This window comes from Microcaecilia unicolor, chromosome 3, assembly GCF_901765095.1.
Source record: "Microcaecilia unicolor chromosome 3, aMicUni1.1, whole genome shotgun sequence".
Classification (NCBI taxonomy): Eukaryota; Metazoa; Chordata; class Amphibia; order Gymnophiona; family Siphonopidae; genus Microcaecilia; species Microcaecilia unicolor.
Window position 1 is genome coordinate 363,124,996 of NC_044033.1, and position 25,669 is coordinate 363,150,664.

A 25,669-nucleotide genomic window follows, 5' to 3' on the forward strand; every position below is an offset into this window, starting at 1 on the left:
GCAAAAATACTCTTTTTTTTTCACTTTTTTGCAGAAGTGAACTGGACAAGTTCACTTCAATCCTGTCTAGCTAAGAAAATTCAAATACCCTTGTTATTGATTCAGTAATAGAATAATCGCTATCCTACTCTTCATGGGAGAAATTGGTGAATTTTAATGTTTACAAAAGCAAGGAACGTGTGCACTAAAGTGTGATGTGACTTCACAAAAGTGGCCTCTGTGTGAAAAGTAAATGACTGGAAATATTTCATGTGAAGGACACATTTATGAAGTCACTTTGCAAAAGTACACTTTACAGTAATATTTTTGTGCGAAATCCGCCTCACACAACATTTATTTAAAGCTAGCATTAATAAGCCACTGTGATGTAAACTTTTGTAAAACAGTACATGAATGCAAAAAATCATGAATATGAGAATGCAGAGGCACCTTTGTTTCCCCCTCTGGGAGCCAGGGCCGTGCCTAGGGTCTTTGGCGCCCCCCTGCAGACTATCACTAGACTACCACTAGAGGTCAGGTTGCCAAATAAGAGAGCTCCCTTATTTGGTAGTCTGACTTCTCACGGTACTACCAAAAGACAACAACTAGGAGTCAGCAGCAGCCATTTTGATTGAGGGAACTGTCAGGGCAGGTGAAAGTAGAAATCACTTGTTCACAATGCCCCCTGGATACTTTGAATGAATATAGATCTAATGTAGTAGGGAGAGGGACAGGATGGGATGGGGCTGGCTCTCGTTTTTCATGTTTTAAGGGCAGGAACTGAGACAGAGCTTCCGGAGTTAGCTTTTCATTTATGCCCAGCGTCAGTCCAGTATTGGTAACCCAAAACCACCAGAGGTACCCCAATACAGCCTGGGGGATTCCTTCTAATCTATTATATGCTCCATAACTGGCCTGGGGAAGGGGGTTCTGGGTGCCACTGGCCAAATAGGTCTTTTCTTATTTAAAATTCACACTTTGCAGCTCCTGGGAATATGTGAAGTTCCCTATCATGGCAATATATACAAAATTCTGCACAATCTAGCTACAGAATGCAGATGAGCCATGAGTTTATTTGCATCCCATAGCTAAATTTCACAAAAACAGATACCAACCTGCAAACATTCTCATGGGTTAGTGCATGAGGGCCCTAATGCCATATCAGAGGAGCTCTCAGATGAAGTGTGATGCCCAATAGGGACTCGGGGAAAGTTATGAAACTGTGTTAGGGCTTTAAGTTGCATGCCCCTTAATGTGACTTAAAGGGCACTAATGCAACTTACCTTGCACTAACACTGCAATTTTTAGGTCACCACAGGTTACATAGTAATGAGATGCAAAACATGCAAATGCATCTAAAGCAACTCATTATTATGTAAATTCCATATCACGACTTACGGTGAACACTAGAAGCACATGACAAGTCACATTATGGCCCTAAAATTACACTAAAATAACCCCAGCTATTTTATACCTGGGAGCATCAAGCTGTCAAGCCATGGACTGATGTTCCCAGCTACGACCTCCAGGATTCTTCACCAATCAAGAGCCTTCTCCTTGCTCAAGATCCCCCCTGATCCAGGCCTCTCCATGTACAGCCTGCCACCCCCTCAATCGAGCCCCTATTCCATCCTCAAATGACCCCCCCCCCCCCCCCCCGGTGTCAGTATCTTCATTCCCTAGTGGTCTAGGGGTTTCCTTATTTGGAAACATGACCCCCTAGTGGTAGTTACACGAGACTACCACTAGGAGAGCCATTTTGATGGATGGCACCAGGAGGGCAGGAGTGACTGTGGATCATGGATGACATGATTGGGGATGGTCTCCGGGAGGTGGATCAGGAGAGCTCTACTTGGAGGTGGATCCAGGCTGTTAGAATAATGCTGCTTGCGGGGTGGCTCAAAAGCAGTCTTACTCATTTACCATGGTAGTCAGCAACTTTCAGGACTATTATACTGTAGTTTGATGACTCCCATGGTAAATCAAAGTGTGGCAAAAGTTTGCCTTTTATCCCACCTTGATAACTCCCTCCCTCCAACCCTAAACTTATTTCACTTGAAACTCTGGTCTTCCAACTATTTGCAGTACCTCTAAGCTCTGTGTTCCCTCTATTATTGCATATATATACAGTAGCATGCTCTTTACCATACAGAGGTCTTATGATCTTGGAGAAAAGAGAGTGAGGATGGCGTATTTTCAGTTTCTTGGCTAGCAGACATGTTATGAAGCATATGCTGTGTTTCTAATTTTTTTTTCCAACTTCCTTGTTCCCAGAAACAAATAAAAAGGTGATAGGGGATGTGCTGATGCTGGCACGAGTCGCACTGTATGGTATTGGCAATGTTTGTGAAGAATACATTGTCAGGAACCTGAGCCGGGTGGAATTTCTGGGAATGATTGGACTGTTTGGCTCCTTCTTCAGTGGGATCCAGCTGTAAGTAGAAGCAACTGTGACTCTCCAGTCCCATTCTCCAACAGCACTGGCACTCTGCATCCTAATTTACGTATATGTCCACTCTGCACCCATAAACATACTAAAGACCTTTGCAAAGCTTCCATCTGAGTCACAAGTCTCAGCAGCAGTGCTACTGAATTCATGAATAAATCACTTTCAATATTTCACAATATTTCTGCTAAATTCTAGATGAAAATATGAGCCAGCAAACAAGTTATAGGTGATACCTTTCTACTCATCTAATTTAATACATTTGTGACTGGCTTTTAAGAGCTATATTCCCTCTATCGAGTGAGTGAAGAAATAGCACAGGCACGTGGGTTTTAAATAGTACAGGCACAGATTGGCCTTTGGGGGGTCTGTGAAAAAAGGAAGGTTGATAGAAGTGACTGTGAAAGTAAAACTTATCTCTTCATTAATTCCTTTTATATGTGTTTTAAAGTGTTTGGCCTCTTAATTTTGAATGTTTTATTTATTTCAATGGTTTAATAGTCTTCTAGTCCAAAAATATATTTGCATTCTTATGTACTCCTTAAATTCCTTTTTTAAGTAAGCTGATTGTGAGGATGATAAAGGAGTGATCTTCTTTTGAGAAATGTTCACCTTCTGAAGTATTTCTCTGTTCTCTATAATGTGTTAGCTTATGTCAGTGAAGATATATTCTTGTGCTAAAATTGTCGGCTTGTTTCATCAATTTAGGATTGTCCTCCATATGTTTTGGCATTGGATCATTTTATATTACATTCGTAGTGGATAAGGCTGTGAATCATTGATGATGAATGACACTCCCATATGGGTAATAGCTATGATGTCCTAAAGTGCTTTGAGTACCATTTTCTTCTATCTGGTTTTCTGCCTAAAACTTCTTATAACTTTTTCTTTCAGGATAGGGGGTGGTTGGAAGGCTGGAACTATGGGTTGAGAGGATATTTTATCCCTCAGTAGTAGTGGTTATAGGTGTATTGTAATATGTTTCTTAGGCTTTTTAGTTTTATATTGCATGTTATTCATGGTGGCATTTGCACCATGGTTTTCTTGTCATTGTATTATAGAATGTTTCTTCTTGGGGATTTGATTGGGAAAGCAACTTTCTTGGAGCTAGCTAACCTGATAAATATAAGACATCCCCATTCTTCACAGCTAAATGTAGTTCCCTTGTGAATTTAGTATCTTAAGTTTAGCCACTCAGGGGGTGAAGATTTTTAAAGGCAGAGATCTAGGGGTCTGCTTACTAAACCACATGAGGAAAATAAGTTATCTGTTAACATGGAGCTCAAAAAAATAGTTAATGTGCTGTATCAAAATTTAACACATGCTAAATAACACATATGAATATATATAACAGAGAAATTTGTATTAGGGAGAAGGGGAAAAGCAGGGAATGTGCCTAGCAATTAACACAGATGAATCTGTTAACCACACCTTCAGCCATAGTTCATTAGCAGCTGTGTGATAAAGGTACATGAATGATCCTTGATCCATGTGAGTAGCATAGCTGTTTTCCTTCAAATACCAGAAATACCCTCTCTAATAGTTACTACAAACGTTTTCTAGCTACAACAGGTTGACATTGGCAGCAAGCTTGGGTTAACCAGAAAAGCTTAAATATAATTTAGTAAATAGAAACCAAAGAAGAAAACAAGCCCACCCCTTCTGGGGCATTCTAGATCCCTCCCACCCCAGATTCCTCCACTGGAGACTCCTAATGAACCTCCATCTTCTACCACCTTTTCAGAATGGATACTCATCACTCCAAAGATCCTCTTCTTCTCCAGCAGAATGGAGTGTGGAGCCCTCCTTCTATAATGCCTACCAACCAACCAACTGCAAATCGTGCCACCAAGTTCTTGGCAATTTCATTTCCAATTGGGTGGCATTCCAGCCAGCAAAGGGGAGGGAGGCTTCATGGTCTCTCCTTCCAATGAAGAAGGGGATCCAATGGAATAGAACATAAGCACACTGGGGGAAGAGTGGGCTAGGTAGGTCATTGGAACCCTTTTTTTTTTTTGGGGGGGGGGGGTCTGGGATAAAAGGAAGTGGAGAGAGTGGTAGAGGAGGGAGAGAAAGGGAAACCCAAAGGGGATATCTGTCAGATATGAGAGAGGGTGAAAAGAATGGGCATACCACAGAGGAAACTCTTGAGGAGGTTTGGGAGAGATTCCCTTAATGTCTTTTCTTTAGGTAGAGAGAGACGGAGTGTGGATGCTCCATATAGATCTCCTTATATATTGCAGGATAAAGGGAAGTAATCGTTCTTGCTAACCAGCTCTTTCACTATGGGCCAGTTAGCATGGAAGATTTTGACAGCTCACAGATGTTAAACATGCATGCTCATACCCTTCATGGCTTCTCCAGTGGTTTTAATGATGGTGACATAAAAAGGGAAATTCTATAAATGAGGTGGCCCCATTACATGCCCTCTATGTGTAAATGTATACAATACTAGCAAGCATGCACATAAGTTAAACAATTTAAGCAATTTCTCACAGATGATCATAATTAATTTAAACCCCTAATTGTACAATTATTCAATTTCTCAGTTCCATTCTAATTGTTATTATACATGGATGACTATAAATTGTTACCTTGTTACGTCTAGCATTCTTTTCCATATTCCATATTGTAATTATGCAATCCTCATTTATTTTATTATTACTTAATGTATACTATCATGCATCACCTTTTGTACTGTTAATCACAATAAGTTGTTAGCTTCATTGAACCCGATCTATTGGGATAATGTGGGATACAAATTAAGTAAGTAAATAAATAAGTTTACACTGACCCCTGAAAGTGCCAGCAGCGCACCTAAACACTATTCAGTAATAGCATGCCTAACTTTGATAGGGGTCCTTTTACTAAGGTGCGCTAAATGCTAAGATAGGTATAAAATGGACTTCTTATCGTTTAGCACACTCTAATCATTAGAACACGCTAAATCCATTGGCACACCGTAGTAGAAGGACCCCATAGTGTGTGATGGTGATCACCATAGCGGCATAATGTAAGCCACATTGAGCCTGCAAATAGGTGGGAAAATGTGGGATACAAATGCAGCAAATAAATAAATAAATTTATGGTACTAAGCCAATTAGATTATTGCAATGGAATATATGCAGGTTGCAAAGAACAACTAACAAAGAAACTTCAGACCGCACAGAACACAGCAGCCAGACTGATATTCGGAAAACCAAAATTTGAGAGTGCCAGGCCCCTTCATGAAAAACTGCATTGGCTTCCCACTAAGGAACGTATTGCCTTCAAGGTTTGCACTATTGTCCACAGGATTATTTATGGTGAAGTTCCTGGATACATGGTGGACCTCATAAAATTACCACCTAGAAATAGTACCAGCCTATCCCGAACTTATTTAAATCTGCATTATCCAGACTGCAATGGACTTAGATACAAATCAATCTATGCATCCAGCTTTTCTTACATAAGTACACAACTGTGGAACGCTTTGCCCAAACCCGTGAGATCTATCCAAAACCATCTTAACTTCAGGAAACTATTGAAAACCAACTTGTTTAAGAAAGCCTACCCCCCTGATCCAAATTAACTTCCTAATCCTGCGACACAGCAAACTATGGACCGTCCTAGACTTCTATCACTACCCCCTCTGTATTTCCTTGATGTTTTATACTGATGTTTGTTACATGCTTAATACTGTACTATGTATTTGTATTATTGAACCGGAGCCTACCTCTACGGTATTGTGTAAGCCACATTGAGCCTGCAACTAAGTGGGATAATGTGGGATATAAATGTGTTAAATAAATAAATAAATGCAAGGGGGCATGTATATGGATAGAGCACAGGTGGGATATGAGCGGGGTTCCCACATACTCACAGAATACTGTAAGCTACACATGTCTCTGCTGCATGTAGTGCCCTCAGTCACACCAGGTCTATGGCTGGTGTAACCAAAGGCACGTAGAATTTAGCGGGTTACACTAGTATTCTATAATAGAACCCCTATGTGCCCAGGTGCTAAATGGAGGTGCTCCATTTTAGAATTGCCCACAAACCCAGGGATTCTATGTATGGCGCCTTAATTTCCACGCAAAAATTGAAGCGTAATCTATAACAATACGTGTAACTTAATTGGTTAACAAGCAATTATCAGCACTAATTGGCATTAATTAAGATTTACGCAAACAACTCAATAAGCATATTCTATAACATGGTGCATTTAAATTCTAAGTCGCACTGTTGAAAAGGGGGCATGGCCATGGGCAGGGCGTGGGCATTTCTAAAATCTATATGCTTTGTTATAGAATACACCCACTCTGCACGTAATTTAGGTGTCAGGATTTATGCTAAGTAAAACATGGCATAAATGGCCATGCCTATATTTGGTCGCATGGAGAGGCACTTGGTGTATTTTATATACCGCAGGGAAATATAAGCCTATTCTATAAAAGTTAGGTCTAAGCTCTTTTTTTTTTCCACACGGAATTTTCAGGCGCCATTTATAGAATCTAGTCCAATAAAATGAATGAAATGGCACAAACCTGATGACAAATCTGCATAACATTATTTTCATACACATCCCCGTGGTTTCACGGATTAGATTTGCACACAAACAACAATTGCAGTGCCTTAACATTGATAATGCATCATACACTGTCTGGGTAATAGTATTTCCTTTACTTAATAGCAAATATCAGTCAAGGAAATGTTGTTATGTCAACAGTAATCCTTATGCCTCTTTATTCTATAAATACAAATACCAGGATAATCATTTGACATTTGCATGGTGAGTCTTAGTTTGACATTTCACCTATCACAAAGAACATCAATAATTGCAGGCCCTATGCTGTACTGTGTAGCCTGTCAACACTGAATATTACCTCAGAAGCAATAGTGCATGAAATGGCATTCCCTTTATTCCTTTCTATGAGTCTTTTCATTTTTTTCCCTCAGTGCCATAATGGAACACAAGGAGCTCCTAAGAGTACCTTGGGATTGGCAAATAGGTAAGATTTGTATTAATATTAAATGTTAAATGTTGTGACTCCACCTTGCAAAGTAGATATTATAGGAGGAGAAGCTAAATGAACATATGCTAATTACATTCTTGCTTTATAACCTTTCTTAAATTAGTCATTGACCTTAGCAGTGGCGTAGCAAGAGCGGGGCGGTGGGGGCGGTCCGCCCCGGGTGCACGCTGCTGGAGGGTGCAGAGAGCAGCCACGCGCCTGTCGGCTCCGCTGGTTCCCTGCTCCCTCTGCCTCAGAACAGGTTATTTCCTGTTCTGGGGCAGAGGGAGCAGGGAGCCAGCGGAGCCGACAGGCGCGCGGCTGCTTTCTGCATCCTCCAGCAGCCAAGAATGCACCCGGGGGGGGCTTGATGCGCCGGGGAGGGGGTGTCGTGCTGTACCCTGGGGGGACGGACACCACTGGTTCTCTGCTCCCTCTGCCCCGGAACAGGTTACTTCCTGTTCTGGGGCAGAGGGAGCAGGGAGCCAGTGGAGCCGACAGGCGCGCGGCTGCTCTCTGCACCCTCCAGCAGCCAATGATGCACCCGGGGGGGGGCTTGATGCGCCGGGGAGGGGGTGTCGTGCTGTACCCTGGGGGGACGGACACCACTGGTTCTCTGCTCCCTCTGCCCCGGAACAGGTTATTTCCTGTTCTGGGGCAGAGGGAGCAGGGATCCAGCGGAGCCGACAGGCGCGCGGCTGCTTTCTGCACCCTCCAGCAGCCAAGAATGCACCCGGGGGGGGGGGCTTGATGCGCCAGGGAGGGGGTGTCATTGTGCTGGGGGGTGTCGTGCTGTACCCTGGGGGGACGGACACCCCTGCACCGGGGGGGGGGGGGGGTGCGCGCAGCGACGATCCATCCCGGGTGGCTGCTGACCTAGGATCACCACTGGTACGTATTTCTTGCATTAGTGGGCTATCCACATACATTACAATAATATGATCATTATATCTAGTGAGTGGCTTAAAGGACAAAAATCTTTTTAGCTCTATGATTCAGTGAAGTACTAATACAAAGGGCTAGAAGAGACATTAAGGGGGCCCTTTTACGAAACGGCGGTAACATGGTCTTACCGCTTGCTAAAAGGGAAGTACCACCAGGCTACCACTGCAGCTTGGTGGTAGTATCCTCCCCCAGTGCATGCCATTTTTGGCACTGCAAAAATATTTCAATTTTTGTAGCGCCAGTGTGTTCCCAGCAGCAGTGTGTACCACCAGGTTAGTGTGGGAGCCCTTATAACCACCTCAATGGGTGGCGGTAAGTGCTCCCCCCACCCTCTAAATGGCCGCGTGGCAAGTGCTTAACTTGCCGCATGGCCATTTCTTGAAAAAAACAAAGGCATACCTTTTACCCACTGCGGTGAAAGGGGAATGCGTGCTAACGCCAGTACAGGCCCCCTTTTGCCACAGCTTCGTAAAAACATCCTATGCAAAACAGAGACACTGCTGCTCAAATAATCGTAAAAGAGAAAAAAAAACCTGCTTGATGTGGATGTTGTAGAAACACCAAAAACATATCAAAGGAGATTAATATTGGTAGGCAAACAGAAATAACTAATTCATTTCCAAAATGACTAGCACCAGTCTTATTGCTTAAAGGATTTGAGGTCTCGAGCGTGATGTGAGAGAGTGAGTGATGTAGTGGCAGGATTTCCTAAGAACACTCCCTCAGTGATGTTGCAATTAAGCCATTTTACATCAGGTGGAACTAACCCATCATGTCAGAGGCAGAGGGGCGGGGCTCAGGCCGGAAGGTGGTTAATTGCTCTGAAGAAGATGTAATTGTGTGTGTGTATTCTATGCATATATTTATATATTTTTTAAAATATATACATATATCTCAACTCTGCCCCTCCTCCATGCAAACTATTTCCCCAAGGCCATCTACGCATGGAGTATGTCAAATTTGTGCTTTGTTTCTGGAGAACATACTTATACATGTGTACACAGGCCTTTTTCCGCTTTTGTGACATCGATGTAAGATTATTGTAAAGCTTTGTACTGTGGACTCCATCCTAAATATCAAGTAAAGAGACTTCAGTTTGTACAAAATGCAGCAGCTGGCTTCTTAATGAATAAAAAGAGCCATGATCATGTTCCACCAATTTTAATGGATTTACATTGGTTGCCGATTGAACAAAGGGTAACGTTTACGATCTTGTGTCCTGTGTTTATTGCTGTTTGATTAGATGGGAATTAAGTGGATTGGTAACTTATATGCTGCTGAGAAAATTATGTTCTTCACAACAGGAGTTATTAAGAGTACTGGGAAAAAATAAACCTACATGAACCCATTTGCAAATGTTTGGCTGTTTAAGGCCTAAATTATGGAACGCTATTCTATTAGAATAACAACAGCTTTGGGTCAGTTAAAAAATAGTTGCAGACTTTATTTTTTTCAGGATACATTTAAGTAAATGTGTAGGAAGAAATATAAAACAGTGGTATTGGAGGTGAGATAAATATTAAGAGGTTTATTTTCAAAACAGAGTTCAAAAAACGTAATAAGGTGGCAGAAGGATGTTTTTCTCTCAAAAATGTCCAAGTTACAATTTTCAGCACCCTGATTTTAGACATTTTGCTCCACAGTTCATCCAAATTTCAAGGTGGTGGGATGGGGGGGTCATGTTTTGGACAGGACATGGGCATCCCACAAAGATAGACTTTTTCTGCAATAATGGAACAAAATAAAAATGTTTAGGGCCAAACTGAAACATTTTTGGCTAGACCTGTTTCAGTCACAACTAAGTAACCAAAAGGTGCCCTAATTGACCAAATGACCACTGGAGGGCTTAAGGCATAACCCCCACTTACTCCCCCAGTGGTCACTGCCCCCCTCCTAGCCCCTTAGGATGTGGCACTACCAGTACATACCAGGCTTCATGACAGCTTCTGATATGATGGCCATTACTATTAGAGCAGCAAGCAAGTCCCATGAGTAGCCTAGTGGTTAGAGCAGTGAACTGTAGAGAAGACCTATATTCAGGGGTGTGCTGGTAAATTGTTAACAGGGGGCTCTCTCTCACCAGCAAAGTAAAAGAGAATTCAGGAGGGGCCCAAGCCCACATTTTGGGATCCATTTGTTAAAGTAGCCATGGAGAACCGGCTCCCAAAATTCTTAAAAACTTAACAAACGGCTCTCGAGAGCCTGTGAGAGCCTGCTCCAGCACACCACTGCCTATGTTCCACTCTAACTGGTACACTTGTGGTAGAATGTGTGAGCCCTCCAAAATACACTAAATACCTATTGTGCCTACATATAGTTGACACCTTGAGAGCTATTGTATTGGTGTACAGTGAGGTACAGTAAGTATTTTTCTGCTCCTGGCGGGCTCACCATACAATATAAGGGGGCTTTGGTGAGATGTGTACCTGGGACCTTTTATGCGAAGTCCACTGCAGTGCTCCCTAGGCTGCTCCACTACTTTGTTGGGGCCAGTCTGCTAAAAATGATGGCTGCTTTTTAGGCATTTTTTTCTTGGACATTTTATTTTCCTCCCAAAAGAAAAACACACTGTGCAAAAAAACATCTAGGAAAAAAATGATTTATGAACCAAAAAGGTAGGTGTTTTTCAGGTTCCAAAACGACTATGTTCCCCACTTGATTATTGGATATTATCTAGCAAAATATCCAAAATCGGACTTAAATGTTTTATCAAAAATGCCCTTCTACATATACTTTTATTGGTTTGTAATCTTTGTAACTCACCTAGAGCTTCTCGTGGTGAGGCAAAATAATGTAAAGCAAAGTGAAACAGACTTTACACACAGAAAACACCCTACGACAGCTGCTAGATGTCTCCAGCTGGGAAATTAAAACTTATGGAGTAATAACTAATATAAAGACTATAGAGATCGTTACAGCAATTTCCAGACCTATTTTTGTTTGGCAGCTGTGAGCATAACAGATTTGAGTGAATGCTCCTTGCCAGACAACCTGGACCTTGTTATGAGACTGCTATGTTTAAAACATGGGATAGCTTTAAAAGGGCAAAAGAATGTCAGTGTTCATTATTTATTTTATTTATTATTTATTGATTGGGATTTATTAACCACCTTTAAGAAGAGATTCCCTTTGTACAGCAGGTACAGTTTAACATCAAACTTACAATTTTGTTAACGGTATAACAATAGTAAAAATGGCCAAATAGAAGCATAAATGCAATGGAAACAGCAAATTAAAACCTAATAACAGAGATATAGAACCCTGTTTACTAAGGTGCGTTAGTGTTTTTAACATGTCTACACTTAATGCACATGCTAACCATGTAGGCGCCTATAGAGAGATTGTAGGCACATACATAGTAACATGCGTACATGGTTAACGCATGTTTAAAACGTTAACGCGCCTATAATGCTGCTTAGTAAACAGGGCCCATAATGTGATATCAGCATAATGCTAATGAAACATCTAATAAGCACAGATTAGAACATTCAAATCACATAGATATGATGCTAATGCTTTTCAACAATACAATTCAATACATTATATGGTCAGTACTTACAAATAATCAGATCTTCAGCACAAGACTGTTTCAAAGCAATGAAAGACCTGACAGTATGTGCTTCTTTTGTAACAATAGAAAACCAGTAGCTAAATTTATCCAATTAATAAGTCATCAAACTGCAAGCTTTGCAATAACAAATGCACAAAAATGTCAAGTGGGAGGGAAGTTAAACAGAATGAAGAGATAATTGAAAGAAAGAATGTCAATTGCATACAAAATGGTCTTTCACAGGCATAAATATGTATGTAACCCATGTCTCTTTAAATAACACAGTAAAGTACCCTGAAAATGAATAAATACAAGATATCAGAGAGAGGAAGACAGGCAATAATATCTGGTAACGCTAAGAGAAACTGGGAAAGTAGTCAGAAAAGTGAAAATGCAAATGGAATTTAAAATTGTCAATACAATAAAACAGGGGGCAAAACTTTTTGTTTAGATACGGTAGTGATAGGATGAAATGCAAAAGTGACACTGTGTAAATTAGCGGTAAACATTGCTTTTGAATCGTAACCACTTGTAACCACTCGCCTCCACCTACCCTCCTCTCTTCCTTCCCGTTCACATTAATTGATTTGATTTGCTTACTTTATTTATTTTTTGTCTATTAGATTGTAAGCTCTTTGAGCAGGGACTGTCTTTCTTCTATGTTTGTGCAGCGCTTCGTATGCCTTGTAGCGCTATAGAAATGCTAAATAGTAGTAGTAGTAGTAGTAGTAAAGGGGAGTAATATGTAGAAGCTGTTGAGGAAAAAGCAAAAGTGCTTAACAAATGATTATTTATCATTCACTGAAGAAGAGCCAGAAGTAAGACTACAGAAAATTAACTCAAAAACACAATGAAGTGAGATAGACCTCGAACCATTTTTTCAGAAGACTTTTGTGAAATGTAGACAAGTGGTGGGATATATCCAAGGGTTTTAAGAGAACTTAGGAAAGTTCTGCAAATTCTGCTGTCTTAGGGGTCCTTTTGCTAAGGTGCACTAATGATTAGCACGTGCTAAATGATAAGATGTCCGTTATATTCCTATGAGTATCTTATCATTTAGCATGTGCCTAAGTAAGTGCACTTAAATAAAAGGACCCCTTAATTTTTAAATTATTCTTTAGAGTTAGGCATGGACGCAGATAGATGGATGTGGTCTCTCTCCACAAAAGCAGAAGTAAGGAGGAAGTTGGGAACTACAGACCTATTAGACAGACCTCCATGATTAAATTAATGGAATCATTGCTAAAACAGAGGGTGGGGCAATTTCACAGATGGATTACAGTTTCTGAGCAACATGACTTTACCAAAGATGGTCTTGGCAGACAAATCTGATCAATTATTTGACAGATTGACAAGAGAGTTGGAGCAGGGGATATTTCAGTAAGACCTTTGATGCAGTTTCAGACAGTTGAGTTTAGTTGCTGGCTTTGGCTTTTAAGGTGCCGAGAGTGAATGGGTCTAGTTATTTATACACCAGATTAGAATGGCGTATATCTGCTCAAGCTCTAAGATCTATTTGGGCAGCAAGTTTGATGGCTCTTGTGGTTATTGTTTGAAGCAGTTGAGAGTCAGGGCTTATTCCCAAGTTATAGAATCAATTTCTGGAGAAGCTAAATTTAGAGCAGGATTATAGAATATTCCAGAGGAAATTAAAAACTGGGTTGTTTCCTAAATAAGTTGCAGATGAGGAGATGCTGTTTTATGCTGGTCTATTTCATGCTGTAGTTAATAGAGGGAGGTGGGAAAGGAAGAACATGACTATCGCGTTGCATTTTATACTTACCCTCCTGTTTACTAAGCTGTGCGGCAACGCCGACACAGCCCATTCAAAGTGAATGGGCTGTGTCGGCCTTATCACACCACCAGCTGCTAGTGCGGCTTAGTAAACGGGGGGGGGGGGGTAATGTTTATATTTTAATGTTTTTATGGTGCTGATACCACTTTGAGCATTTTTGGAAAATGAGACCATAGTCCATCAGGCCAAGCATCCTGTTTCCAACAGTAGCCAATCCAGGTTACAAGTACCTGGCAAGATCCCAAAACAGTTCAATACATTCTATGCTGCTTGTGTACTTGTTAACACGTGGCTTTGCAATCAAGTGCGTATGTATGTGGTAGAAGAATACATTGTGGTCTTGTGTCGGTGTCGGCTTTATGTAGTTGCTCAGATGATGGTATTATGGTGAGAGTAATAGTGTTGGGCAGTGGTTATGTCGTTTCGGTCTTATTCTTCTTCATTGTTGTTGTTTAGAAGTTAGGACGATTGTTTGTTGTATGCTTTTTTGAATAGGTCCGTTTTCAGTAGTTTAAAATAAAATAAATAAATAGGGGGTCATTTACTAACAACTAGTGCACACAAATCCCATTAACACTTGTTATTTACAGTAGGACCCATATATTTTAAGTTGGTAGGAAATGCACTCAGTTTATCTTGAAAAATCGTTTCCTGCTAACAACAGTTGGGTTGTCATTTTATCAGCTGCTTGATCTTTTGCATCTCCACCTCCTTTCCCTTGCAGTTTTCCCTCCCTTCCCCTTATCTTCTCTTTTCCTTTGCTTTGCACTAGTGCTGTTTGTTGTACTTTTCTCTTAACATTGTGCGCCACATAGAGCCTGCCTTGATGGGATTATGTGGGATATAAATGTTCACAATAAATAAATAAAATAAATCAGTAAGTGCTTCTGAAGTTGAATCTGAAATATACTTAACACAGCTTCTATTGTCACCCTTTGTGAAGCTCAACTATCTATTCTTTCAAATCATATTCAAAGATTCTCTTTAAACTTATTACTGCTCCTTGAAGAAGTTTTGCATATTGACATGTTAAAGGTATCTTTGCATGATTTTCTACAAAGAATGGGAGAGGTTTCAAGAGGAGAGATAGCAAAACTTATTTGGATAGAAAGTGTCATCCTGTAGACAGTCAAACTTGTACCATTGACAGTTGGCAGGTATTCCTAGCTAAAGCAAAGTAGATGGGGAAAACTGAGCAGGCAGGTTGAGCTAATTGTGTATTGTGTATGTGTAACCCACTCCTCTCACCCAGAAGCGGGTTCACACTCAGGAGGTGGACTCCTTGAGTTAATCTTGGGTTTGAGAGACTGGGTGCACACTACCTACTTCAGGGTCCCTCCAGGTCATACATAGGAGCCACACAGTAACCAGGAGAGTCAAAAAAAAAGTAACTGAACTTTATTTAACAATTTGAATTCTACAGCAACAGTCATAGGAATACTCAGCACACAGCTATGATAGTAATCATTCACGATCTTATGCAGTTATAAGAGCAATTAGTCTTTCCTTATTGGGTTATGCACTCACACAAAACCCCTTTTGCCTGACCTGCAACCAGTTGACACTCTCTACAATCACCTTCAATGATGTACCTTCATCATCAGTGGCGAATTGGACCCAGTATTCACTGTACAAGCCATTCAGGGGTTTACCGTAAAAGGAATCACCAGCCACAAGCAGACAGCATCCTACCCTTAAGCCTGGTTTGCGGTGAGACTCCCCAATCTCCTGCCCACAGGTCAGCTTCTCCATTCGGATCAGGAGATTGACAGTACTAGCCTCGATCCTGCTCCCCTCTCAAGGGTTTCTCAGCAAGCACCCCTCTAGTTCCAACGGGTCACTTGGTGGGGGTTTAGACTTCACTAACACAGGCTACCAAGGGCAAGTTTCATAGCACTGCCCTTCCTTAAATAGTAATTCATCAGCTCCACCCCACACTGAGGCTCTACAAATCAAGACAACCTCCAGTGTGAGATGGCCTCATGATTATTTCCATGCTGGGTTCCTCCCACACAGGGCTTCAATATAACAGGGGGTTACATATGTCACTATGATCTTTGATTTATGAATTAAAATTCACTGAGGACTTTTTTCCGAAGGTCAATTTTGGTCACTATGGCAGCGATAGTGTTGATTATGACAGTGAGCTGTTATGATTATTTAGAATATTAGAACCTGCTATGTATATTTGTCTTCATGCTGAGCCTTCTCTCATTAGAATCTCACTGCCATTCTCAAATTCAACAATAGAAATGCAAATGGCACAGCACTGGGTAAGAGTTTAATAGTTTAGTTATCACATAGAATTAAATGTCTTGGATCATGGTATAATACTAAAAGTGAAACACCGATTGGATTACCAGTCATGCAGAAACAAATCCTAACCATTCTGGTTAAAACTAATAACCACAAACCAACATAACTGACATTAAAATAAAGCATAGCCCCCCCCCCCCCCCCCTCAAAAAAAGAACACTTACCATTAATGTTTAGTAGGCCAAAACTGTATGATAATAGCATAGGAAGAGTCACCAGAAAATTATATATTCAGAGCAACCATGCCCCAATGTCTTAAATCCTACAAATATCACTCTGAAAATCTACCAAGCACAGACACAGCAAATTTATATAAGAGGCTTAACAGACCAGTCCATTTCTATAGGGTACACATAAAATTCTGCCCTAGAGCTAAGCACCAAGCCTAGCACACTTTACTACATCAGTCCCTCAGATTATAAACCCTCTGGGAACAGGAAAATAGCTACAGTACCTAAATGTAACTCACCTTGAATTACTACTGAAAAAGTGTAAGCTAAATCACATCCCTCCAGGGCCACTGAGAGTTGGGGGCGGAAGGAAGGCAAATTTCCCCGGGATCGCCTCCAAGGGGGGGTCCAGCGCCGGCAAGCTTCTTGTGGTCTGTCTCTCTCCTCCTCCTGGGTGCTGGCCGGAACCTGGATGATTGATTAACTCAATAACCCGGAGTTAATGCAATCATCCAGGTTCCGGCACACAGGAACAGTCAGACACAGAAGGTAAGGGAGCGGGTGGCTTGAATGTGGGGTTGGTGCAATTATGTGGGGGGGCAGCGCCATGGCATCCCAGGTGGGGGGGGGGGGCGATCTTGCCCTGTGCCTGACTGGGTCTCTCAGTGGCCCTGCATCCCTCTTCCCTTCCCTCTATTGCTCCCTCATTCTTTTTCTCTCTCCCTTCAGGGTTGCTGTATGTTGGCTCCTGTGCCTGTATGTTTGGCCTCTACAGCTTTGCTCCAGTGGTCATCAAGAAAACCAGTGCCACAGCGGTCATCCTCTCCTTGCTGACGGCAGACCTCTATGTTATATTCTGTGGGTTACTGCTCTTCCACTACAAGGTAGGATGAAAAGATGTAATGTGAAAGAAGATGCAAGTTTTCTTGATCCGCCCCAGATGTGCCACATCTTTTGATCCTTTGAAATATCACTTGTACATTTGTTCTCTGGATTCACACACAAACATCTATAATTAGTATTGTTCAAAGATGTGTATGTGTGTGAATCCAGAGAGCGAACGTACAAATGATGACATTTCAAACTGTGTGTAGAATTGCCTAATTACTCTGATCAAGGGATTAAAAGGGTTTGCTCAATCTGCCACATCTGGGGCGGATTGAGAAAACCTGCATTTGAAAAGCAGTACACAGTTGCTTTGCTTGGTCATTTTACAAGTGACACATCTCATAGAATTTGTGACTCCTGACGCAGGCTTAGTTGCCGAACTATGGCCATTTCGAGTCACTTCATTGTTTGTGCCAAAGACCTTCGTTGCAGACCACAGTATTTATTAAAGATTTCAGTTTGGATTGGACTTCTCTTTTTCTTTTTTTTTCCTCGTTTCTTCATCTTACTATCCAAAATACAGTGGGAGTGGGCAAGTTTGGTTAGTTGTGAGTGAATCTCATTAGGAGTAATAATATCAAAAGCGGACCCAGTTCGATCAACTGGAATATTAGATTCTGAGCCCAGGAAGGGAGTAGAAGTCCACTCTTTACTAAGATGTTCCTGAGCCAGAAAGTTTTTGATTGTCTGGATCTTATTTGAAAAATTGTCAGCTAATGTTTGGACATTAGGCTGACTTGTTATTTTAGTAACATCAGGCATAGGAGGTGTTATAAGTTTTTGAACCATTCTGAATAGAACTTTAGGAATGGGATTAAAAATTCCAATTAGCCTACCAAAGTGAGATCTTTTAGCTAGAGTAACTTCAGTTTTGTAGTGGTAGGTTGTACCTCATGGGGCTGTAGTTCCTCCTGTGCTTTTTATCTTGTAATATTATTAGGAATCCTTGGCTGATTCACTCTCTACAATATTTTTATTCAGTATGTGTTTACTTTTATTGTTATTTTATATTAAAGGTTTAATGGGGCTCAGTTTTACAAGGATTGTTCCTGTTGATAGTGGTCAGACACAGTTGCATATGTACTATTTTCCTGAAGGAGATGCAATTTGTCAAACTGAGTCATTACATCTTCCGGGTTTATAGAGATTTCATTCAGTTTCTCTGACTTTTCAGCTTTGAATACCATTTCTGGTAATGGTATCTCTCAAATCTTCGGTCTTGACCGAGGAAGATTTGGGAGAGATACCGATGCCAGAAATGGTATTCAAAGCTGACAAGTCAGAGAATGAATGAAATCTCTATAAACCTGGAAGAAGTAATGACTCAGTTTGACAAACTGAAGACTAGCAAATCTCATGTACTGGATGGTATTCATCCCAGAGTACTGATAGAATTGAAAAATGAACTTGTAGAACTATTGTTAGTAATATGTAATTTATTTTTTAAATCAAGCATGGTACCGAAAGATTAAATGTGGCCAATGTAATGCTGATTTTTTAAAAAGGTTCCAGAGGTGAGCCGGGAAATTATAGACCGGTGAGCCTGATGTCAGTGCCAGGCAAAATGGTAGAGACTGTTATTAAAAATAAATTACAGAGCATATTCAAAATCATGGATTAATGAGACAAAGCCAACACATATTTAGACAAGGGAAATCTTGCTTCACCAATCTACATTTCTTTGAAGGGGTGAACAGGCATGTGGATAAAGGTAAACCGGATAATATTGTGTATCTGGATTTTCAAAATGTATTTGACAAAGTACCTCATGAAAGACTCCAGAGGAAATTGGAGAGTCATAGGATAGGAGGTGGTATTCCATTGTAGATTAAAAACAGGTTAAAAGATAGAAAACAGAGAGTAGGGCTAAATGGTCAGTATTCTCAATGGAGAAGGGTAGATAGTGGGGTTCCCCAGGGGTCTGTGCTGGGACCGCTGCTTTTTAACATATTTATAAATGATCTAGAGATGGGAGTAACTAATGAGGTAATTAAATTTGCTGACAACACAAAGTTATTCAAAGTTGTTAAGTCACAAGAGGATTGTGAAACGTCAGGAAGAACTTTTTCACAGAGAGGGTGGTAGAGTGGGAGACTAGGCATCCAAATAGCAGATGACCATCTTTTCTTATACCCTACACTGTCAATTAAAATGTTCTATTACATATTATGTTGACATTATAAGTAGTATACTATGCCAGACTTTGTATTGTTATTTGAATATTTTTACTGCTGTAATTGTCTATTGCTTGTTTAATTTATTCATACTGTACACTGCCTTGAGTGAATTCCTTCAAAAAAGCGGTAAATAAATCCTAATAAATAAATAAATAATGTGAGTAACTGCAAAGTGATGCATATGGGAAAGAGGAACTCGAAATATAGTTACGTGATACAAGGTTCCACGTTAGGAGTCACAAACCAGAAAAGGGATCTAGGTGTCATCGTTGATACTTTGAAACCCTCTGCTTAGTGTGTGGCGGCAGCTAAGGAAGCAAATAGAATGTTACATATTATTAGGAAAGGAGTGGAAAACAAAAATGAGGACATTATAGTACATCCTTAGACTAATGTGTGGTCTTTTGGAGTGAGAGTAATATCATTTGCTCCCTGACTGGTAAAGACCTGTTGCTAAGCCCACCTCAATATCTCATGGCCTACTGGATCTCTTTTCCAGCCCTGGCCTGCGCCCAAGCTCGACTGGTAAACCTGTGACTGTGTGTGAGTTGGAAAAACTGAGAAGAACTGGTTTGGTTTGTGGCCCGGGTCCGTGGGGTGTGCTGGCCCCGGGAACTGAGCTAGTGCTGGTGAGAGCCGGGTTACACAAAGCTATGGCAAAATGTAGCATTAGCGCACCCTTACATTAATTTTTCCCATGTGCTAAGGCCATTTTTACCACAAAACTGCCATTTTGTATTTTTTGTATTAATGGCCATGTGCTAATGTTGTCACTAGTACTTGAAAACCACTGCTAGAGGTGATCTCCTATAATACTGTACTAAACGTTTAAGAATAACAGGAGATTATATATGTAGAGTATTGGTTTTCTGAGCTAGAACTTTTGATATCTAGATGTCATATAAGTAATAGAGGAAAAAAGGCCTTGAGAAGCCCCCAGCTCAATTTTTTCCTCTATTACTTATATGACATCTAGATATCGAAAGTTCTAGCTCAGAAAACCAATACTCTACGTATAGAATCTCCTGTTATTCTTAAACGGTCACTAGTGCATGACCATTAAAAAATTTTATCGCATGATCTCTTACTGTTACAAGAAAATATTTCAGTAATAAACTGATACCATTACATTACCACCACCCATTTTGTAGGTGGTAAGGGCTCAGGTGATATTCCTGCACTAACTAGTTAGTGCACGGTAATGTAGCTGTGCCAAATGATTAGTGCAGGAATGCCACTCTCTGCCCCCCCCCCCCGACACACCCCCTAAAAAATTTTTAAAATATTTTTTAGCATGCGGTTAGCGCATGCTAATTTGGCAGTTACCATAGGACACTTGAGTGTGTCCCATGGTCCGCCATTTTAAGTTGCATTAAGTGCACATTACCACTGCTTAGTAAAAGGGCTCCTAAGAGTCAGATATACTAAGCTTTTCCACATACACATGCAATAGGAAAATGCCTTTGAAATATCTGGCCTATAATTTGAGAGGAATTAATTTCCATACCTCCCTGCTCATGTGTTTGTCAAAAATTTGTTGCAAGGTATTTCTACAGCAGAATTCACAGAAGCTGCAGTTCAGGGACTGAAGCAGAAGCAATGATTGCAATTCCTGTCAGATCCATAGAAATCTGTGAATTCTGCTGCACATGTTATCACAGGTTTGTAACAAAAGACATGAGCCAAAAGAGGTAAGGAAATTAATTTCCCTCACAGTGGTCTGCAAAGTGCTATATAAGTTGATTTGTAGTTGTCATCAGCTAACAATGACTTTCATATGTTGAGAAATTCAATTACAAAAATATTGTTAGATTTGAAGTCAATTTATTTTAATGTATATTCATTTATATACCACCTGTATAAATCACAGTGGTTTAACCAAAGTGGTTTGCAAAAAATGCATGATCCCAGTCATCAACATATTTTAAAGCATTCTTGAATATACGGTAGATCGTAAACACCAACAATCCACACAATAACACGGACTACAGCACAGTTTAAAAGTTAGAAAACCATACCCTATGGCCAAAGGACTCCACCACCCTTTTCATTATTGCAAAATTTGTATACAATTGCATCCCATTTTTTCAATAACACACTAATCAACAACCATTATAGCACTCCTAAATTACACTCAGGAAAAGTTCTACTGGCATACTAGTTACCACTATGTCCGTTTAGTCCCGATTGCACCCATGTCCTCTCTAAAAAATCCAATCTGCATTTTCTCTTACCTTTCATTCAGGGGCATAGCCAGACAGCAGATTTTGGGTGGGCCTAGGCAAGAAGTGGGTGGGCACCAAGTGTTCTCCCCCACACACCAAAATAATATCTCAGCTGGTGGAAAAATGCTTCTTTCTACCTTGGCAGTCTGCAGCAGGCATGCACTGAAAACTGAGCATGCGCAGGTGCCAGTAGTGTGGAGAGCAGCGTTTTCGTTACCATCAGGGGGAAGTTTTCAGCTGGTGGAGCTTGGGATCCCCACCAGCTACTGCCAAACGTTGCTACTGTTGGTTGGGCCTGAGCTAGGGTTACCATATTTTGTCCTCTCAAAAAGAGGACACATATCCCGCCCCCCTGCCCTGCCCCGCCCATGCCCGTTTCGCATACTCACCCCGCCCCCTGTCACATATTCTCCTCTCCTCCCCTCGGGTCACATATTCCCCTCCCCTGCCCCCCCATCACCTCCTCTCCCCCGGGTCACCTCCCCTCCCCTCCCCTTACTTACTATCTACTGCCCTGGTGGTCTAGTGGCCTCTTCTGGACAGAAAAGAGCCCCCTATTTCCTGCCCGGAGCTCTGTCCTTGCCCTGCATCCTGTTGCTGTGACGGTCTCGGGATTCAAAATGGCTACCAAGAGTTGAAGTCTCGCGAGACCGCTTCAACTCTCGGTGGCCATTTTGAATCCCGAGACCGTCACAGCAACAGGATGCAGGGCAAGGGCAGCGTTCCGGGGCAGGAAAGAGGGGGCTCTTTCCTGCCCCGAAGAGGTCACTAGACCACCAGGGCAGTAGATAGTAAGTAAGGGAAGGGGAGGCTAGGATAGGCCTGCCGCCCACCCATTTGTCCAGAAATCAGGACAAACGGGCGGACTGGCAAAACCCGTCCGGATGCCCGGACATGTCCTCAAAAAGAGGACATGTCCAGGTAAATACAGACATATGGTAACCCTAGCCTGAGCCCTAAGTGGTTGGGCCCAGGCCTACCTGTGGCTACGCTACTGCTTTCATTCCCTCTAGCTCTCCCCCACCCCCCAATATGTCTCAATTCCAGCTGGGTAAAGATAAGTGTTTAACTTCCTCGTAAATGCTAAATAATTTATGTGCCACTAGTCCTGAAAGTGGAAGAAGTGAATCTGATAGCTAAATGTGAATACCTAGCAGTGATCTTACATGAAATGCTGAGTCTGAGCACCCATTTTAAGTATGAAAAAAGTTAGTATTAAACAAGATGAAAATAGCATGTTATTTGAGGCATAGTGGATGATGAGTTTCATATGGTATTTCAGACCCAGGTACAACCTTGCCTAAATGACTGTAATATGATCTGTCAGGGACTCCCTGCTTCCACTGTGAAAGCCTTCCAGATGGCATAGAATACAGCAGTGAGATTATTGTTAAAGCAATCAAGATCTGCACATGTCACCCCAATGCTGATGCAATTCGATTGCTTTTAATGGAAGTCAGAGTTAAATGCAAGGTTCTATTTGTGGAGTTTAAAATTGCATATAACCTTTCTTCCAGCTATTTGTCTATACTTTTGCAAAACCCATGTATTAGAATGATCAATCATGTTCGGAAAACATTTATTGTTCCATCTTTAAGTGTAGGTAAGATCCAGTCAACTAGAGCTACAAGATTTTCAATTTATGACCTTAACCTATGGAATTCACTACCCAATGATTTGCAAGCCATTAATGATTTGAGAGTACAGTAAAACCTCGGTTTTCATCAGTAATCCATCCGAAAACAATTGGCGGAATCCGAAACCAACAACAACCGAGGCAATAAGAAAGTACAGTACAATAATCAACAGACTTTCCCAGGATGTGCTCCACAATACAAAAATCACCGTCAGTGAGCACCCAGCTCTGGGCCTCTGGCCGCCTCTGTCTACAGGCCTAGGAGCTGACCTGGGCGAGCGTCCACACCCTGACCCTCCCCGACACTCCCTTTCAGTCCCTCCCGATTACCGAGCGGAGGCGATCTCCTCCTGCTCACCTTGCCGAGCTCGATGGGTGTGCAGCGGCGCTAAAGCAGCTAGTGTTGCCAGTTTCTCTGTCCTGCGGCACACACGTGTCCAACAGCAGTATCTCTCCTCTCAAAGCACGCGCAAAGGCCTATACTATTAGTGGCATAGATAGCACCCAAGCAGCGCCGGATGGAAAAGTAACTCCCTGTTCATCAGGACCGGCAACGTACCGGCGATTTTGAAGTTGCAGCGGCAGCAGTTATGTCACTTGTGCTACTGGCGCTGTCCTCTCCATCTTCCAGACCCTGCCAGCTGAAGACGAAATCCAAGGCAAGAGACGAAAACCGAGACAAATTTTTGGATGAAAAAAACAACAAAAACCGAAAACAACGATAACCGAAGTCAACTAAAACCGAGGTTTTACTGTATTTAGAAGAGCCTTAAAGATTTAAGGGTCAAGTCTATGAAATGGCGCCTAGATGTATGTGCTGCCTACCCTTGTCAAAGGTGCCATTAAATTGACAGTTAGACACTTATGTGCACTAGGCCATATTCCAGAGGTTTTCAACCCAGTTCTCGGGACACACCCAGGCAGTCTGGCTGCGAGTGCCCCGAGGACTGGGTTAAAAACCTCTGCCCTATTCTATAAGGTCAATCCTGTTGATGTGTTGAAACTTTTATCGCAGGGGAAATTAAAAACTTTGAACAAGTAATCCCAGCAATTGATATCTTTAACAAATTGAAAAGAACAACAAAAGAAGTGGGGAGATACTATTGGTTTCCAAAACAGAAGTAGGCTTTATTCAAACCAGCATGAAATAACTCGAGTGGAAGACCTGGCACGGCCATGTTTCGGCAACAATGATGCCTGCATCAGGGGTCATCAAAGCTCTGAAAATGAATAGCTGGGGTGTAGGGCAAAGCCAACCAATCTTAAGGCCCCAAACAGCAAGTAAATCTTGGTGTAAATACCGGCATATAAGTTAGGCATGGAGCAAGTATATTCTATAATCCTGCACATTGTTTTTTTGGAATGTCCATGACCTGCCCATTTCACACCCATAGCCACACCCCCTTTTCAGCAGCACACATTAGAATTTATACGCACTGCTTTGCAGAATATGGTTAGCGAGTTGTGCACCTAAATTCTAATTAATGCCAATTAGTGTCAATAATTGCTTGTTAAGCGCTGTTATCAACGCTGGTGGGCTTGTTAAGGTAATTAAATTGCAAATCCAGTGTATGACTGGATTTACATGCACAATTTCGGTCACCCTATATAGAATCCAAGGTATGTTCCTATGGGTGTCTTATCATTTAGCATGCACTAATCATTAGCGCACGCTAAATCTGTTGGTGCACCTTAGTAAAAGGACCCCTTGGTGTTTACTCTGGCTCTTGCAGACTCTGAATAATTTATTTCTAGGAGTGTGCTAAGGCAGTTTCTTACTGCAGCATAGTAAAAAGACCCCAAAGTTAGGATCATAAGTCCTGTTAACATAGGATCCTGTGTTTTTATATGGTGTTGTACCATGCATTGAACTCATGGAAGAAAAGAGCATGAAATGAAGGGGCACTTTGACTAAACTGCAGTAAAAAGTGTCCTTAGCGCACTCTTGCAAAGATCTTTCTCACACACGAAGGCCATTTATCCTGCAGCCATAAAAATGACCTTGTTTTATTTTTTTGTATTCATGGAATGGCTATTTAAAAATATTACTGCATGACCACTTATCGCCACCCATTTTGTAGGTGGTAAGGGTCAACACAATATCTGTGCGCTAACCAGACTGCATATGCTAATGTAGCTGCAGTAACTAGTTAGCGCACAACAGACCTCTCTGCCCCTTTCAAAAAATAATATGCAGGTTAATGCCAGTGGCGTAGTTATGTGGGGCCTGGGGGGCCTGGGCCTGCGTAGATTTGGCCCTGGACTCCCCTGACGACGACCCTCTTGACCCCCCTCCCGCCACCAACCCTCCCCCGCCGTCGCCGTGGGCTACCTTTGCTGGCGGGGGACCCTAGTCCCCGCCAGCCGAGGAGGTCCTCTTCGTCCCGCGAAGGCTTCGTTCTGTTTCTGACGTCCTGTACATTGTACGTGCAGGACATCAGACTCACAGAAACAGAATGAAGCCTTGGAGATCAGCCAGCAACCGCTGTGAGTCTGACGTCCTGCACGTACAACGTGCAGGACGTCAGAAACAGAACAAAGCCTTCGC

At 41.7% G+C, this 25,669-nt stretch overlaps 1 protein-coding gene across 1 annotated transcript in view; it reads left to right on the top strand.

The window, feature by feature from the left end:
- Positions 1-25,669, top strand: part of SLC35F1 (solute carrier family 35 member F1) — a 521,249-nt gene that overhangs the window by 419,720 nt on the left and 75,860 nt on the right. Inside the window, exons 5-7 of the mRNA XM_030198548.1 lie at positions 2,254-2,413; positions 7,364-7,416; positions 16,925-17,079. Coding sequence (XP_030054408.1) covers positions 2,254-2,413; positions 7,364-7,416; positions 16,925-17,079 — 368 coding nt within the window. The remainder of the gene's footprint in view (positions 1-2,253; positions 2,414-7,363; positions 7,417-16,924; positions 17,080-25,669) is intronic.